Source organism: Delphinapterus leucas, chromosome 13 (assembly GCF_059928025.1).
Source record: "Delphinapterus leucas isolate spDelLeu-1000000601 "Yukka" chromosome 13, BTC_Dleu_Yukka2, whole genome shotgun sequence".
Lineage (NCBI taxonomy): Eukaryota > Metazoa > Chordata > Mammalia > Artiodactyla > Monodontidae > Delphinapterus > Delphinapterus leucas.
The window spans coordinates 72,278,928-72,297,038 of record NC_143141.1 but is presented as its reverse complement, the minus strand read 5'-3'; the positions used below and the strand labels follow the sequence as shown (position 1 = coordinate 72,297,038).

The 18,111-nt window shown below is 50.1% G+C and overlaps 1 protein-coding gene and 1 long non-coding RNA gene across 23 annotated transcripts in view; one reads left to right on the top strand and one right to left on the bottom strand.

Moving 5' to 3' along the window:
* The window catches only part of FOSL2 (FOS like 2, AP-1 transcription factor subunit), a 57,146-nt gene that overhangs the window by 25,290 nt on the left and 13,745 nt on the right, over window positions 1-18,111 (top strand). For 14 of the 17 annotated variants that reach the window (XR_016395481.1, XR_016395484.1, XR_016395483.1 and 11 more), the window contains 3 exons: window positions 6,716-6,911; window positions 7,114-7,293; window positions 11,636-11,732. Coding sequence is in view for 13 of the 17 variants with exons in the window: in XM_089923310.1 (XP_089779436.1) it covers window positions 6,716-6,911; window positions 7,114-7,293; window positions 11,636-11,732 (473 nt within the window). In the remaining 4 variants the exon portion in view is untranslated. Of the gene's footprint in view, window positions 1-6,715; window positions 6,912-7,113; window positions 7,294-11,635; window positions 11,733-16,678; window positions 16,959-18,111 lie in introns of those variants that run through there. The other 3 variants (XM_089923319.1, XM_089923323.1, XM_089923318.1) reach the window with 3 other exon arrangements.
* LOC149747788 (uncharacterized) lies at window positions 11,301-17,599 on the bottom strand. Of its 6 annotated transcripts, none has more exons than XR_016395487.1 (4): window positions 17,237-17,599; window positions 15,820-15,898; window positions 13,403-15,520; window positions 11,301-12,936 (listed from the first exon to the last, which is right to left on the bottom strand). It is a non-coding gene; the product is annotated as an uncharacterized LOC149747788 (long non-coding RNA). The 6 variants fall into 6 exon arrangements; XR_016395486.1 differs by having other exon boundaries at window positions 11,302-12,936; window positions 13,403-15,146; window positions 15,368-15,520; window positions 15,820-17,599; XR_016395488.1 differs by having other exon boundaries at window positions 11,303-12,936; window positions 13,403-13,565; window positions 14,285-15,520; window positions 15,820-17,599.

The window sequence follows — 18,111 nt, the reverse complement described above, 5'->3', positions numbered from 1 at the left end:
CACGTATGGGAAGGCACAGGAGAAGGTATGAAGTGCTGAAAAAAAAAAAGGAGGAGACTTGGTTATAAAGTTGACTGATGCAACTTGATTATAGCACAGCCACTGGGCTCTGGGCTCCCGGGCCATGTTTGAAATGAAAGGGTGTGATTTCCCTTTGGGTCCTGTGTCTTTAAAAGATGGACGGGTACTGGTATGTGGTCAGCCCAGCCCCCGCCGCTGGTCCAGGGCCCTGCCAGGCCTGCACACAGCAGGCCCCACTGAGGAGGGCTGACGGCCTCCCCTCCCGTCCCCACCAGCCTGGCACTTGATCCAGGATGCTGCTTTAGCACCTGCCCTTGCTCTCTCTGACGGAGTCTGTTCCCCCCGTGATGAGACAACAAAAGGACGGTTTCCTGAGAAGCTGTGAGCTGTTAGGACAAGTCCACCCGCCATTCTTTGCAACCAGCCTTCACCTTTGCAGGACCTGCCTGGAGTGGAGAGAAACTGTAGCCTGTGACTCTGCTCTTTGGGGCAGGATCGTCCTCCTTCCTCCCCACTGGGCCCTGACGGACAAACGACCCAGAGAAGCGTCTGGGGTGCCATCCACAGTCTGCGAGTTGTTGTCTCTGGGAGGTTCCCCTGGTTTAAAGGAAAAAATAAAACCTGCTTCAGGCTCCACCTCTGGAACTAGAAAGTCCTTAATCAAACGAAACACCTTAACAAGTCCTTGTTAAGGACTCAGCCAACGGAGTAACAAACCAAAATACACACATTCAACTGGTTTGTAACGGTGCTCAGCTGAATGTCTCTGAGGACACTTTGGAGGCCTGATCCAAAGGTGAAACTCACATAACGTAAAAGTAACCATGTTAAAGTGAACAATTCAGTGGCATTTGGTACCTTTACAATGTTGTGCTACTACCACTTCTATCTAGTTCCAAAACATTTTCATCACTCCTAAAGGAAACCCTGACCCATTACGCAGTCACTCCCCATCCCCCCTGCCTCCAGTCCCTGGCAACCACCAGTATGCTTTCTGTCTCTATGGATTTCAATTTAGGTAGTATTTTTGAGAATCCCAATGACTCTATTTTCTGAACTAAAAAACAATCATGAAACATTAGCATGGAAAATAATAGCTATGAATAGTGATGTAGTTTCCTCCTTATTTTAGTGCTTTGTAGATTTCGTATCCTTTACACTGGTGGTCTTGTGCAGAAGTGTTGCTGAACATGTTGGAAATTATCAGCTCCAGGAGAAATTCCTTTTCCCTTACGCAGTGGTGGATCTGGTACACTGGCAAAGACAGTCACCACCTTGATCTGCTACATAAGACATGCCTTTGTTTCTCAAGTAAAGACGGAATAAATCTGAAAAGACAGACTTTGTTCACGGATGAAAACAGGCACCTTTTCTGTGTTGTAAACATAGGAGAACCACATTTAAATTAATTTTTAAAAATTAATGTGCAGATGGAGACTGTCACCATCATAGTCTTGCAGGTATGAGGGAGAAAATATTCATTCAAAAATATTTTTGTGTCCCTACTAAGTGCATGACACTCTAAAGCCACCACTGGGGACACAGTTGTATAAGACTCTATTTACCCAAGTGTTATATAAGGTGTCTCTTTGCCTCACGGTCAAATTTTTCATTTGAAATAACAATTAATTATGAACTAGAAGCTTCCCTCAAGGAGGTTACGATCTGATGGGAGTGAAGGGACAGGGAAAACAGACATTCACAGTGGAAGATGTTAAGTGGCTAAGCCTGTGGCAGGTGAGGGTTTCAGAGAAGATTCTGCAGCGGCAGAGGCCCTGGGCTGGGAGGAGAAGTGGAGTCTGTACAGGACAGAGTGGAGAGCAGGCATTCCTGGCACAGGGAACAATCTGAGCAAAGACCCAGTGCAGGAGGAAAGCGTGGGACAGTTTTGGGGACCAGGAAGTAGCCTCCAACATCTGGAGCATGGGTAGGTTTAAGGGATGCTGGAAATTGAACCTGAGATCTCGAGAGCCTCAATGACAAGCTTGAATCTTCTCATCAGTCAGTCATTCAGCCCAATGTAGTGCCTATGTGTGCCAGGCCCTGTCCTCCGCGCTGGGGAGATAGAGGTGATAAGGCAGCACCCACATGCGTGCGCGCACACACACACACACACACACACACACACACACACACATACACATACACGCACACCCCTGCCATCGTCTAATGGGAGTACGATCAAGTAATTACAAGTTCACTGGGCATCTCAAAGAAGACACATAAGCTGTCATGGGTGCAGTTATCGCTGGGACTTTCCCTAATCTGTGGGGCTTCCCAGAACTAGTGGCATTTAAGCTGAGACCCCAAATGTAAGCAGAAATGAGAATTTTGTTTTGAGGTATTGGGAGCTGTGGGCAGGGGGCCGGCGGGTATGGACGTGGCTTCCGTCACACACTAGGAATATTGAGGCAGCAGATGTGCAAGATGGGGAGATGGGAGCGGGGAGCAGGGAGGCCAGGGGCTCTGCCCACAGCTCGGGAGAGAGACAGCGTGTCTCCTGCCTGCCCTCCTTTGCCTGCTTTAACAGAGAAGGGTCCCTCCTGCTCCCCAAGCCTCATTCCTCCCACCTTCTTCTCAGGGACCTTCCTCAAGCAGCTTATACCTCTTCTTATTCCTTCGTTGACCTCTGCCTCTCTAAGGGCTCTTCCCATTAAATGAGGTCCAGTCTTGCCCATCTTAAAAGGGATAAGAGCCCTCCCTTGACTCCATCCCTATTTCAGCCTCGCAGGAGTTATCTTTACTCGCTGGGCCCACTTCTTCACCTCCCACTCTTTCCTCAACCCACTCAAGTCTGCTTCCACTTCCACTGCCCTGAGACTACTTCCTTGTGACCAAATCCTACAGATATATCTCAGCCCGCATCTTCCTTGACCACGGCACGGCAGCTGGCTCTGCTCACCGCTCCTTCCTTGCAATGCCATTTTCTTTGGCTTCCCTCTTCCTGCCCTTGACTCTCATCTCTCCCTCACCACCACGAACTCCTGTCTCGCTTCCTAAATATGCTTCAGATCTGAATGTGCTATCCAACCCTACCATCACCATCCTCGTACAAACCCCTGTCATCCCTCACCTGGGATGTCACCTCCAATCCCCATTCTGCAGCCATAGCGCCAACATTTTGTGTGTTCACAGTCTGTAGGTTCTGGGGCCCAACCACTAAATTGATTGTGTAAGTCTCCCACTCAAAGCCTGTGGTAGAGATATATCCATTAGTATTACATTCAGCTGCCAGTGACAGAAAACCCATATAAACAGAACCTTGAACACACAGAGCTTTAGTCTCTCCTATAAAAGTCTGGAGCCAGAGCTTGAGGGCTGGTCTGGTGGTTTCATGAAGTTGTCAGGGGCCAAAATCCTCTAGCTTTTCTTTCCTGTCCATTCCCAAGATATGGCCCTAATTTCCATGATCCGTGTTCTACCAAACTCTAGCCATCATATTTGCTTTCCAAGAAGCAGTATGGTGGAATGGGAGAGAGGCTTCTCCTCCCCCTCTTTTATTTCAACTCCTTCCCTCTTACAGAGAGTTTCCTGAAAAACCTTATGACACTTCTATTTATATGTTATTAGCTAGAAGTTACTCCCATGGTCAGAGCTAGCTGCAAGGGAGTCTGAGAAATGTAATCTTAAATACAGCCTTAGGGATACACAGCCTTAGTCATAAAACTGGGGGTTGTGTTATTGAGGAAGGAGGGAAGAATGGGTACTGGAGTAACCAATGGGCAGTTTCTGCCATAGTCTGCCCTTTGGCCACCCCAAAATGTATATGCCTCCCTCTTCTCATGCACTGAATTATTATTTCCTTTCCTCCCCCGGGGAGACAACTCCAAAGCCTCAGGCAGATCAAGGGCCCAGGGTCATCAGGCGAAGTGCAGCCCTCTCCATGGGCTTCAGATGAAGCTCTGTATGGTCTGAACACATCTAAGCGAAAACACTCCACCCCATACTTACTTGCCAGGCGGAATAGGAATAGGATAACTGCAGTGAAGACTCCCATTCAGAAAAGGGAATCAAGGGAACACATCCGACACTGGTTCATGACAACGATCAGATACTGATAGACTGGAGGAGGGAACCCCCCTCCCCGGCAGTGGAGCTTTGTCCACTGTCTGTGTCTCTGGGATTCTCCTTCTGGGAGGCCCTTCTTGGTGCATTATCCCCCATGGCTACGCCTGAAACTGGCATTGGTGAGCAGAGGCCCCCTGGGAGCTTCAGAGTGTTCACCGTCTACTTCCTGCTACTGCAGGTTCTGGGACCCAGGGATTGTATAAGGAAGTAACTATTAAATGACAGGCTATAGTCAATACTTTTTGTTGTTGTTTGTTCAATGCATTAAAAAAAAAATGCTTAGCAGGATTTCCATCTATCTGCTTCTTGTCTATTTCTTATATAAAACCCACAGCTACAGATCTAATGCAGCCATCATTTTAACACTGCATGGGAACCCAGGGTGGCTTCAGAAGGTTAAATTCAAACCTTCCCTGTGCCTAACCACCCTGCAATTTACTTTGATGTGAAGACCTCTAGAGAGATATTTAAGGAAATCTCCTCCCAGGCTCCCCTCCCTCCCTCATCTAACACACCTTTGCTATCTGGGACATCAACTGGAGGATGGACCACTAGGGTGCACACCTGACTTCCTTCCACACTTGCCTCCTCTCTTACCTCCTCCCCAACATCCTCCAGACTAGAGATCGAGGCTCTCTCCTCTGTTCTCCTCTTCATTTTTTTTCTTTTTGGTAGCTTGCACGCTTATTTATTTATTTGGCCGCACCACGTGGCACGCGGGATCTTAGTTCCCCGACCAGGGATCGAACCTGTGCCCCCTGCAGTGGAAGCGCGGAGTCCTAACCACTGGGCCACCAGGGAAGTCCCTGTTCTCTTCTTTAGATAACGCCCTAAGATCCATTCTGTCAGGTTAGCTTCTTGAAATCTTAAAGAGAAAGTTAAAGACATCCAGAACACCTTTTTCTTGATAGAGAGTCTTTCAAGACTATCGCCTGGCTGAAAAATCTTATTTTCAATGTCAGAAGCTAAATACTACTTATCTCCTTCTCTGAATTGTTTTTCTCTGATAATTCTGACACCACTTTCAAGGCAAGCAGACGGATGCACTGATCAGGAAGGAGGTCACATGCACAGAAATGCAAAGGAGAAATGCAAGTGATCCTATTTTGAAAACGAGAATCCTGCTTACATCATTAAAAACTTCCTGTTTTGCTGAGGGTGATTTCAAAATGTGTAAGCGGGTTCTTTGGGGTTTGATTCCTTCTTCCTCCCCAGCCTCATCTGGTCAAACTCCCAGCCTCACATTTTCTCAACAACCACACTGGACTTTTCTCAGTTCCTTCAACACATTTTGCTCAGGACCTTCATAACAGCTTTAGGGTAGCCTGGAAATCTCTTTGCCTGTCTCTCTGACCATCTCCTGTTCATTTCTCAGGTCCCAATTTAAAGGTCACTCAATTTAAAGGTCACTGAAATTTAAAGAGTTCCCTGCCATGGCATCCCTCAGATCATCTTGCACCTTTGGGACTATTCAATTATTTTAAACAGCATATTAAGTGTCTCTGTTCCCCACTGGAACATCAGCTGCAGGAGGGCAAGAATGATCTCTCTTCTGTCCGCCTGACACATCCTTAGGTCATCATAATCTCTAACCTAGATTAGAATGATGAGTTCCTAAAACGCAAATCTTCTTGAAGTCCTTCCTCTTTTCACTCAGATTAAAGTCAATCTCCTTTGTGCATCTTCCAAGGCCTTGTGTGATCTGGCCCCACGTCTTGCCACTTGACTCCCCGTCCCCTTCCATGTTGATCTAGATTGAAATGCCTTTCAGGGTATTATAGGGGCTGAATCTTTGCCTACAATCTTCAGGTAAGTTATGCCCAATTTATGGTATAAACAACTTCATCCTTCAGCTCTTAGCCAAGAGCTGCTTTGGTTGATGGATGGACTTGTCATTCATCCTGTTCTAGGTGCCAGGAACTGTGCTGAGGAAACAAACGGCATGAACAAGACAGACGGGACCCCCAGTCTCCATGTTATCTTCCCTGACCACCCTCAGCCCGAGGCTCGGTTCCATGTCTCTCCTCTGGGCTCCCCTGACTCTCTGAAAACCCCCAGCAGTGTCTCATCATACCGCCGCAATGATTGTTTACCTGTCTGTCTCCCCTGCCAGCCCAGAAGCTATTTGTTGACTGAATCTAGGAAGCATCAAGGTCCTCAGCTGGGGGGTAGTTACAGGAATAGGAAATGGCACGGAACGGATGAGGTGGGCCACAGACGCTCTGGGCAGGGGGTGCAGGGCAATGTAGACCGGGGGCAGGGACGGAAGAAAAGGAAACAGCAGAAGCCCCTGCTTCTCCTCCTTCCTCAGGGAGTTACAGAAAGTGTGGTCCGAGAAACGTGTTTGGAGCCAGACACCAAAGGTCTGGCTATATGATTCCGTTTATTCTGTTACCAGAATAGGTACACCCAAAGAGGTAGAATGTGAGTTGGTGGTTGCCAGGGGCTGGGGACAGGGAGGATGGGGGTGATAGATCAATGGGTACAGGGTTTTTCTTTTAAGGTGATAAAAATGTTTTAGAAACAGGTAGTGGTGATTGCACAACATTATGAAATGTTATGAAGGCCGCTGAATTGTACGCTTTAAAAATGGTTAATTTTTTTTTTTTTTTTTTTTTTTTTGCAGTACACGGGCCTCTCACTGTTGTGGCCTCTCCCATTGTGGAGCAACAGGCTCCGGACGTGCAGGCTCAGCGGCCATGGCTCACGGGCCCAGCCGCTCCGCGGCATGTGGGATCCTCCCAAACAGAGGCACGAACCTGTGTCCCCTGCATCGGCAGGCGGACTCTCAACCACTGCGCCACCAGGGAAGCCCCAAAATGGTTAATTTTATTATGTGAATTTCACCTACAGAAGGGAGGAAGGGAGGAAGGGCTCAGAGCTGGAGTAAGGGGCGAGTGTAGGGGCCGTTTCTTTCCCTCTGCCAGTCCCTGATGAAGTTACAGTGACTCCTGGGACTGTGGGGCTGGCTGGGTCTGCTTTTACAGGGGAAAGAGCCTTCCAGGACGTCTGGTTCTTCTCCAGGTGCAGGTAAGCTTGGAACACCTGGACACTGGCCCCTATGCACCCGGGCATGGGGCAAGAGCATCACAACCTTCTCAGATGCAGGGACTGGATGGCAGGCTTTCCTGGACGGGGCAGAAGAGGACTGCTCCACACACAACTGCACCGAGAATTGGGTCTTGAAAACCGTAGCGAATAAATGTGAGTGTTTGTCAGGGCGTGAGACTGGTGTGTCTAGCTGAGGGGCAATGTGGTCAAAGGGAAACCACCCGAAATGGTACTGTCCTCAGGTCCTTCTTCTGCCAACAAATGGCTGTATGATCTTAAGCTAGTCACTTCTTTTTTCTCAATGGAAAATAAAAGCCACAGCCATTGCTGGTGGGAAAGAGAAATGGTGCAGCCGCTCTGGAAGACAGTTTAGCAGTTTCTTACAAAGCTAAATATACTCTTTTTAAAAAAAAATTTTGTTTTATTGAAGTATAGTTGATTTACAATGTTGTGTTAGTTTCTGGTATACAGCAAAGTGACTCAGTTATACATATATATAATAGTTTATGGACTTCCCTGGTGGCACAGAGGTTAAGAATCCGCCTGCCAATGCAGGGGACATGGGTTCGAGTCCTGGTCCGGGAAGATCCCATGTGCCACGGAGCAACTAAGCCCGTGCGCCACAACTACTGAGCCTGTTCTCTAGAACCCATGAGCCAAACTACTGAGCCCGTGTGCTGCAACTACGGAAGCCCGTGCACCTAGAGCCCATGCTCCACAACAAGAGAAGCCACTGCAATAAGCCCGCGCACCGCAACGAAGAGCAGCCCCCACTCGCTGCAACTAGAGAAAACCTGTGTGCAGCAACGAAGACCCAATGCAGCCAAAAAAAATTTTTTTTAAAATAGCTTGCATTTGCTAATACCAAACTCACACTCCTTCCCTCCCCCCTCCCCTTTCCCCCTTGGCAACCACCAGTCTGTTCTCTATGTCTGAGTCTGTTTCTGTTTCGTAGATAAGTTCATTTGTGTCATATTTTAGATTCCACATGTTAAGTGATATCATATGGTATTTGTCTTTTTCTGACTTAATTCACTTAGTATGATAATCTAGAGGTCCATCCATGTTGCTGCAAATGGCATTACTTCATTCTTTTTATGGCTGAGTAATATATATATATACACATATATATATACACACACACACACACACACACACACACACACACATATACCACATCTTCTTTATCCATTCATATGTCAATGGATATTTAGGTTGTTTCCAATACATACGTATCTACCAGTAATTACCTTAAATGTTGATGGACTAAATACTCCAATCAAAAGACATAGTGTCAGACTGGATAAAAAAACAAGAGCCTACATTAAACATACTCTTTATGAACCCACAATGGTGCTCCTAGGTATTTATCCAAGCAAGTTGAAAAGTTATGTCCACACAAAACCCTGTACATGGATGTTTACAGCAGCTTTATTTATAATTGCCAAAACTTGGAAGCAACCAAGATGTCCTTCAGTAGGTGGATGAAGAAAGAAACTGTGGCACATCCAGACAATGGAATATTCTTCAGCGATAAAAAGAAATGAGCGATCAAGCCACAAAAAGACATGGAGGAAACTTGAAAGCATACTGCTAAGTGAAAGAAGTCAGTCTAAAAAGTCTACATGCTGTGCAATTCCAACTATATGACATTCTGGAAAAGGCAAAACTATGAAGATAGTAAAAAGATCAGTGGTTGCCGACCGTTCAAGGGGAGGGAGGGATGAATGGGCAGAGCACGGAGGACTTCTAGGGCAGTGAAAGTACTCTGTATATTATAATGGGGGTAAACGGCATTATGCATTTGTCCATAGAGCGCACAACACTAAGAAAGAACCCTAATGTAAACTGGGGACTCTGCGTGGTCATGATGTGTCAGTGCGGGTTCAGGGACTGTAACCACGCTGGTGGGGGATGTTGGTGGTGGGGAGGCCGTGTGTGTGTGTGTGTGTGTGTGTGTGTGTGTGTGTGTGTGTTGGCGGGGGCCAGAGGGTGTATGGGAACCTCTGTACTTTCAGTTTTGCTGTGAACCTAAAACTGCTCTAAAAAATTAACTCCATTTTAAAAAAGGGACCTAGAAACATACAGGCTATCACTGCTGAGCGCTTACCCTGCACGAGCAGAGTACTGAGCCCTGCACACCCACTCTGCCTTTAGTCCTCACAACCATCCCCAGGTCACAGATGAGGACGCTCAGGCTCTGAAGGATAGGTGACTTGTCCAAGGGCACCCAGCTGGCCATTGAAGAGCCACAAGCGACTGTAGCACCTATCCTTGGCTACCTTTCTGCCTCAGTTGACTGTCCAAATGGTAATGATGATGACAACATCCCCGCCTGCGAGGCTGTGAGCATTAAATGAGCCCTGGGTGAAAAGGTCCTTTGTAGAGGTTTGCACAGAAGTTATTATTTGATTAAGTTGCTGTGTAAAGGGTATGTGTAATAAGCTCTTGGAGAGAGGAGTTCATTTTAAAGCAAGGGCGTGGCCTTTCTCAGACCTGGGGACGGGAGGTGTATAGGTTGTGGAGGTGCCAGGGCTCTCACCTCCTCTCCACGTGCTCGGGGGTCCTGGTGGTGGCCGGGGCCATCCCAACCCACTGCCTGCACATCGAGCCCAGGACCCGGCCCTCAAGCAGCAGTGAGGTAGAGCGCAAAGGAATGGGGGCGACCCCTCCCTATTTTTCACGCTCAGGATGGAGCACAGAGCTGACCCCGAGGGATCTAGCACGGCGCTAGCAACCATTTAAAGCCATTCAAGCCTTTAAATCCCTGTTGGGTCACTCATTAGCTGAGTGAACTTGGATGAGTTACTCAACCTCCCTGAACTTCCATTTTCTCATCTGCAAAATGAGGATAACTCCATAGGGTTATTGGAAGGATTATGTGAGATAATGTACTTAAGGTGACTCAAACCTAGTAAGTCCTGCATGATAATTATGTCATGGTTATGCAGCCATCCTTCCTTATTACGACACGACTGAGGTGGAACCCAGAGAGTGCAAACAGCTCGTTCCAGGCTACACAGCCGGTTTGCGGCAGGCCTGGGCTTCCTCTGCAATCATTTCCACCCCTGCCTTGGTCGGCCCTTTTCTGAGAATCCCTCACAGATCAAACAAATCGATAGCCTGCATTTCACACCCCGGTCAGTAGGCCCCTGCCCCCATTTGGCAATGGTATTAGAAAACCACAGGCTGTTACTTTTCCCCGGCTATGCCACTAGTTTGCAAACTGGGATGATTTCCTTGAGTTCCTCAGTGCTGAGCTCCGCCCCTTTCATCTGAGATGGGCCTCCCTGTGGGCTCCAACAGATCAGCACACCTCTCCCTCTCCAAGAACAATATTAGCATTCCAGAGCCCCTGGCCTGCTCATCCTACAGCCACAATCAGTATCTAGACACCCACACCCCCAACTCTCCTGAGTGGACCCAGATCATCAGCATTTCTCTGACTTGGTGACACCTTCTCCCCTTCTCACAAGTGCTGCCTGACATGCAGGTCTTTTATATAATTAAAGTGAATTAAAAGTATGTAATTCTGTTTGGAACATTTCGCAACAGCTCTGGCTCCCGTCAAAGCTGGCTCTGATACCCCAAAGCCAGGCATTCGGTGACCAGCAGTCTCTGCCCTGGACAGATCTCCCCGAGGGAGTCTCTGCTACTCTGAAACCCCTGCTTCCTCCCGTCCCCACCTCCCACCATTTCAGAGCCCTCGCACCCCGTAACCACTGCCTCATAAGCCATCACTCCTCCCCCTTCCCTGTGCCACAGGTCCTGCTGACGGGGCCACCCCATGGGCCCAAGGAGCAGGTGTGAGTGGGTGACTGGTTGAGGGTGGGATACGGCGCTGTGGAGACCCTGAAGGGGTCCTCGCCTGCCAGGCCGAGCTGGGAGATCCATGGAGGGTCCCCAGGAATGACCACTAGCACTTAAGCTGTTCCAAGCACTTACCAGACAGTAACCTATGAAGCAGATACTATTATTACCCCTACTTTAGAGATGGGTAAATTGAGGCCCAGAGAGGCTAAGTAACTTGTCCAACACCACACAGCTTGAAACTGGCAGAGATGTGGGCCCATCATTTGGGCTAGGGTGCCATTGGAACATGGAAACTGGCTACCCCCTAAACTAATCCCACCCACCCAATCACCTCTCCCCTCTGCCACTGACAGGTGCCTTCTGTGTTATCTGCAGTTACATCTTCGAGACATGGCTGGGTTCTCTCTGCAAGTCAGGACAAGCACACAGGGTGGCTGGCCACAGGTTGAAGGCCCTCTGTCTGCTTTCCCCGCCCACAGACCGAGCCTCACCCCAGCTTGGGAACCCTTCGAGGGTGCTATGATCTGAATGTTTGTGTCCCCCCAAAATTCAAATGTTGAAGCCTAACCCCCAAGGTGATGGTATTAGGAAGTGGGGCCTTTGGGAGGTGATTAGGTCATGAGTGGAATGAGCACCCTTGTAAAACCAGCCCCAGAGACACCCCTTGCTTCCTTTCCACCAGGTGAAGACACAGCAAGAAGTCAGCTGCCTGAGACCCTGGGAGGGCCCTCACCTGACCGTGCTGGCACCCTGATCTTGGACTTCCGACCTGCAGAACTGTGAGAAATAATTCCTGATGTTTATTTATTTATGAATTTGTTTATTTAATTATTTATTTTTTGGCCACGTTTGATTTTCATTGCTGCAAGCGGGCTTTCTCTACTTGCAGCGAGCGGGGGCTACTCTTCGTTGAGGTGCGTGGGCTTCTTATTGTGGTGGCTTCTCTTTTGCGGAGCACTGGCTCTATGTGTGCAGGCTTTAGTAGTTGCAGCACGTGGGCTCAGTAGTTGTGGCTCGCGGGTTCTAGAGCGCAGGCTCAGTAGTTGTGGCACACGGGCTTAGTTGCTCTGCGGTATGTGGGATCTTCCGGGACCAGGGCTCGAACCTGTGTCCCCTGCATTGGCAGGCGGATTCTTAACCACTGCGCCACCAGGGAAGTCCATTCCTGATGTTTATAAGCCACCCAATCGGTGGTATTTTGTTATAGCAGCCCCAGTGGACTAAGAGAAATGGCGTTGTGCCGTCCCCTCGCTGCCAGGATGACCTGGCCGGGTCTGTGGCCAGCTGCCTTGCACACCCCATGCAGACCTGGCAGTCAGCCCCCAGGCAGCAGGTCCCAGGTCAGGCCCAGAAGCCCCCGCAACCCTAGGAGAGGCTGCCCGAGACCTTGTTCTGGGCCTGCTACTTGCCTTGGGGCTAAGCTTGCAGATGGGGCCGTGGGAGGTGGGTGGGGACTGAGGGAAAGCACTGCCTCTTGCTCTGCCCTAACTGCCCCCTTCCCCAGCTCTCCCTGTCTGCACCAGCTGCACCAAGGCCCTGCCACCTGCTTTCATGCCCTTTCTCATCCAGTCAGACCTTCTCTCGTCTCATCAAAACACACAGCCTCAGTTCACTTACATCTAATGAGGAAATGCCTACACCACCGCTCAGCACAGGGCCTGCCCACAGCCAAGCAGCCCAGTCATGCCTCTGGCCTCTGCTCCATGGCTCCTACACCGCCCGGTAAGGGGCGGCCCCTTTAGGCCCGCTGCCATTGGCAACAGTCTTCTGCCTCCTCTCTATCTGGGAAACTTTTTCTTATCCTTCAGAGCCCAGCAGAAGTGTCACCTCAGGTAGTGTCACCCAGGCAGGCGGGAGCCTCCACGCCAGCTGCCTCTTCTCAGACCATGAAGCGAGAGGACTTGAGGCTGTTGATTTGTTTGACGTCCCTAGACTGAGCTCCCCAAGGATGGGTACTCATCTCTTCTTTTTTCCTTTGGATTACTTAAAAAAAAAAAAAATCAAATTACACAAGTAATCTGTGAATATGTGCATACTGTAAAAGAAAAAAGTTAGAGCAATACACAAAAAGCATAAGCCCCAACTCCCTCCCCATGGTTAATAGTTGTGTGAGTTTCTTTCTCTCTCTATAAATTGATTTAGTATCTTTTTCCATAAATGAGATTAACCTATAGGTGTTGTTCTATGGGTCGCTTTTCTCACTTAATCATAGATTATGTGTGTGGTAGGCAGAATAATGGCCCTTCTCCCAAAGATGCACATGTCCTAATCCCCCAAATCTGTGAACATGTGACCTTCCATGGCAAAAGGGACTTTGCAGGTGTGATTAAGTTAGGGATCTTGAGATGAGAAGGTGATCCTGAATCATCTGGGTGGGCCCCATGTAATCATAGGGTCTTTATAAGAGGGAGGCAGGAGGGTCAGAGAAAGATCGATTGGAACATCTTACCCTGTTGGCTTTAAAGATGAAGGAAGGGGCCACAGCCAAGAAATGAGGTGGCCTTTAGAAACTGGAAAAGACAAGGAAATGGGTCCTTCCCTAGAGCCTCCAGAAGGAATACAGCCGTGCAGACATCTTGATTTTAGTCCAGTGGGATTTCTGACCTACAGGACTATAAGAAAATAAATATGTGTTATCTTAAGCCAGTTCGTTTGGGGGTAATTTTCTACAGCGGCAGTAGGAAACGAATATGGTGGGTATACAGCTGAGATAAACAATAATATTTATGGCAGTAATTAGTATTTATTGAGTATATACCATATGCCAGATGCTGTTCTAGTGCTTTGGGTGGTATATTAGTATGCCAGGACTGCCATAACAAAATACCACAGACATTTATTTTCCCAGGGTTCTGGAGGCTAGACGGCCAAGATCAGGGTGCCCACAGGGTTCATTTCTCCTTCAGCCTCTTTCCTTGGCCACCCTTTTGCTACCTCTTCACATGGTCTTTTCTCTGTGTGCCCATTTCTTTGTCTTTTCCTCTTCTTCCAAGGACACCAGTCATATTGGATTAGGGCCAATGGCCTCATTTTAACGTCATCACCCCTTATAGGCCCTAATGGCCTCATTTTAACGTCAGCACCCGTTATAGTCCCTGTCTCCAAATAAATTCTGAGGTACCAGGAGGTTAGGGCTTCAACACGTGGATTTGGTGGGGGACACAATTCTACTCATAAAATGTGGATTATCTCATTCAGTTTCCACAGTAACCCAGTGAATTAGAAGCATTATTATCACAATTTTACCGATAAGAAAACAGGCACAGAGTGGTTAAGTTACTTCCCCAAATTTACACAGCAAATAAGTAGCAAGGCCGGGTCTGGGAATCACCTGTTCATATCCTTTGCCCATTTTTCTATGAGGGAGTTATCTGCTGTTTTAGGTTTGCAGGTGCACAGGTGCTCAGGAAGCATTGAGTAACGAATGAATGAGTGGGAGTAGCTCCCAGGACTCCTAGAAGAGCATGGGCCAGGCTGGGCTGAGCCTGAAGGCTGCTTGTACCCACACCTCCCCAGGGTGGCAGGGAATGCCTCCAGGGGAAAACCAAGAACCAAGCAGGAGGTGGGTGGCCAGGAGGTGTGGTGGGGGAGGGATGGTGCCACCCTCTGTTCACCAACTGAGCACACTCCTGGGAGGATTTCTGGACGAGGGGGACGGTCTGGTTTCTCTTAACCCTCAAGGAACTGCGGCAGACAATTTTGTAGCTTGAGGTGTTCCGCGGACAGTGTTGGGATGCTAGAGTCAAATCACTCCACCTGTAGCTCCAGATTCCAGATTTCAGTTACTCAGATGTCCTAAGAGAGCTCCTCTTCGATATGGACAATCCAGGCCAGCTGCAGAGGAGGGATGGCCAGTGATTGGCCAGCTGTCTCTTGGACACAGGTGGCTGACCAACACCCATGGCTGAGGCCGGGCTTGCCTTGACCTGGCAACTCATTCTGGTCACTGTGGCAAAGGAGACAGCTGCCCATGAGGCCCAGGCAGGTCTTTGGCTGGCCGCCCAAATCAATGGGAATGCCCCAGTTACCTCTCGGGGACAGCAGGTAAAGATGGCCTCAGGGCACTCGGCGCTCAGAGCGTGGAGCTCCAGCAGACCCTTCCCACATCAGACTCTCAGCTGGCTGTGGTCCAGGGGCCACCACACAGCCCACCATCCCTGCTTCTTGACCTCTTCTCTCCACTCCATCCCAGTCTGTAACAGCAGGAGGTAGAGACACTCAGCAACAACTTTATCTTGATCCAGTATGGTACTCATAGAGGGGAATTCAAGGGCCGTATAGAAGCCAAGAGAGTTCCCATTCCATCATAGGCTCTTGGTGTGAAAAGGGGTAACTATCTCGTAGCCCCACTCTTCCCACTCAACATTACAGGAGTTGAATTTCCTATATAACGTTCCCAGGGCAAAACGATTACCCAGCCTGGAGAGTTCTTCCTTCCATCGGTCCCTCCTTGCACTGTAACCCATCTGCTTGCTGCTTCTTCCACCCGTCATCCCCACAGAAGATGGCCATTCCCCGTTCCTCACGGCTCTTCAGAGATTTGAAGGCAGCAAATGGGTCTCTTCCTCTAAGAGAAGAGTTATGGGTTTCAGCAGGAGGAAAGAGATCCAGCCCTGTCAGTCCCCGGGGAAGGTCTACCCTGAGTTTCAGGCCCACTGCAGAATGGCTTTGCTTTACCAACCTTCTCTATGAACCTGCATGTGGGCCCAGGGCAACAGTGTGGGTGGGTCTCTAGGCCCTTTGGACTGCAGACACATAGCCTTGCTGGCTGGGAAGGCCTCAGCCCACTGTCTGAGTCCCGGAGGCGTGTTTCTGGGTCCCTAGGGCCTGGAGATAGGGACACAGCGCCCCACAGAGAGCACTGACCTTGGAATTTGACCTCCCGGCTCCCTGTTCTGGTTTCACCACTTCTGAAGCTTGAGTTTCTGAGCTTTAGTTTCCTCCTCTGTAAAATGGGGAAATATCGTGTTGTTGTGAGGATCAAATGACATCACATATGGGAAAAAGCTTTGTCGACCAAAACATGCTCTGCAAATGAGTAACCGATTCTAGTGGTTAGCAAAGGGGGTGTGGGGCTTGGAGTTTCTTTGTTCTGGGCCTTCCTAGGGGGTGAGTGTTGAAGCAGAGTTGGTTTAAAGGGGGCTTTGGACTCCTACTCAAGCCCTGTGGCTGGTCCTTGGCACCCTGGGGGGCTCCCCACTGCGGGGCTCACAGCCCCCCATCCTGCATGATACCTGCAGGGCTTCTGTGCCCGTGTCTCCAGGAGTGGGTTCTGGCCCAAATGCCTCAGCCCTGCTTTGGAGACCTGGAGAGAGCGGGTAAGCCTCACGAGGTCAGGGTTTGGGATGGGGGCCAGGTGGGAGGTACAAGGTAGGGCCCCCTGTCTTTCGGTTGGTTCTCCTCTCTTCTCAGGAGACCCCAGGGCTGCCCGCCCAGAGCTGCACATGCATGGCCTTCAATTTAGACAGAGGCTAATTCTAATTCCCCAGTAGAATGGGTTTATTGAGAGAAGCAATGGAGGATTTGGGAGTCGGGGCCCAGCCTGATGACAGTGGAGGAGTATGGAGTAAGGGGATCTCATCTAATCCAACCCATCATTGGACAGATGGGCCCCTGGAGGGGAGGGCTGTCCCAGCCCACTAGTGGGGGGCTAGATTTGCTGTGTTGGGGACTCCTGTGTCCCAAGCCAGGGCTCTTTCCCGGCAGCTTCCTTGGGTCTCTGCAGATCCTGTGCTTCCAGCCTGTGGCCTGTGACTCCGGCCTGTCTTCTGGCAAGTCTGAGCCCCGTGAATGGACAGAGATGGCTACCACCCTCACCCTCCTGGTGTCACAAGAGCAAGAGGCCAGGAGCCTCCACAAATTGCAGCGTGTTGCCACCTGCCTAACCCCAATCCGGTTTATCCTGAGTTGGCAGACGCACCAGTGGGACGTACTTCCCAGGCGGGGCCAGGCTGGGCAGCCCCATCCTTCCTCATGCCACAGGCCGCAAATGCGGGCGTGGGGAGGGGGGGCGCGGGGGGAAGGGGAGACAGGTCTGGATTATCTGGGTGGGGGGTGAGATGAGGTGGGGGGCAGGCAGCTTGTTTCAGTGGAGGCACATCCCCACCCCAAGATGGTAGCATCCATTCCAGGGGGCAGCAGCGCTGCCGGCATGGGCGTTCGCCCAGCTGGTGCCAGAGACGGGGCAGGTGCCGGGCTTTGACGGTGGCCTCCCCTCCCTGCCTGCCCATCCGCTCTGCTTGGGCTCCCCAGCTGTAATGCAGAAACAAGTCCCATCCCTTACCTGCCTGGGGGTCACTGAGCCAGAGTGAGGTAATGTCGGCGTGGCTCAGCCCTCCACTGAGAGAGGCAGCCTCTAAACACAAGTCCACCTGTACTGCCTAGAGCTCTGCTGGGCTCCCTCTGGGGCCCCTGCTGCTTCCTGGCCACCTGGAGACCCGGGAGCTGGGCCAGTGTGCAGGCTGCCCAGGCCCGTCCTAGGCGTGGGAGAGGGAGCTCCCAGCACCCAGCTTTCTGGGCACCCCGGCCCTTGGTCTGGATTAACTCCTCACAGCCGATTGTTCAGGGTTCAAGGAGCCGCCCGCTCCTGGCATTCTGGTTCCACCAAGAGTCTGGGCGGCCAGGCGCAGCCAGGGCCTAATGAGTAGGGTGTGCCCCGAGGAGTTATTAGGAACAGGGTGACAGCTGTGGGCAGGTCCCCACCCTCCGCCGTCGGGCGGGCCGGCTTGCACAACAGTTACCTGTGCTGCGGACGCCACGTGGCACCCTTGCCAAGGGTTTATTTTTAAAAAACAAATACTCAGCTTTGGTGGTAGGGGTGGAGAAGGTTTCTAAATATTTAAAAGACATCATGCCAGCACTTTTGAACCCCTAAATCTATTGTATTGGGAAAGATGATGCAAGTTTGTAAAACTGCTCACAATTACAAACAGGGTAGAACGCCAAACCCATACCTAGGTTCCTGTCTCCCTCAGCTCGCCCCTTCCCCATGATTTTAAAAGGAAAAGATTTCTGCAATCACTGGGTGATTGTGGGCAGGTGGGCCTCACACCGCGGCCATCCTCCACACCTCGGTCAGGATGGGCTTCCTACTCTCTGCTCTCTGCAGGCAAACGTAACTGCCTGTTATCCCTTCCTGGGTTGAAAAATGCTGGCAGG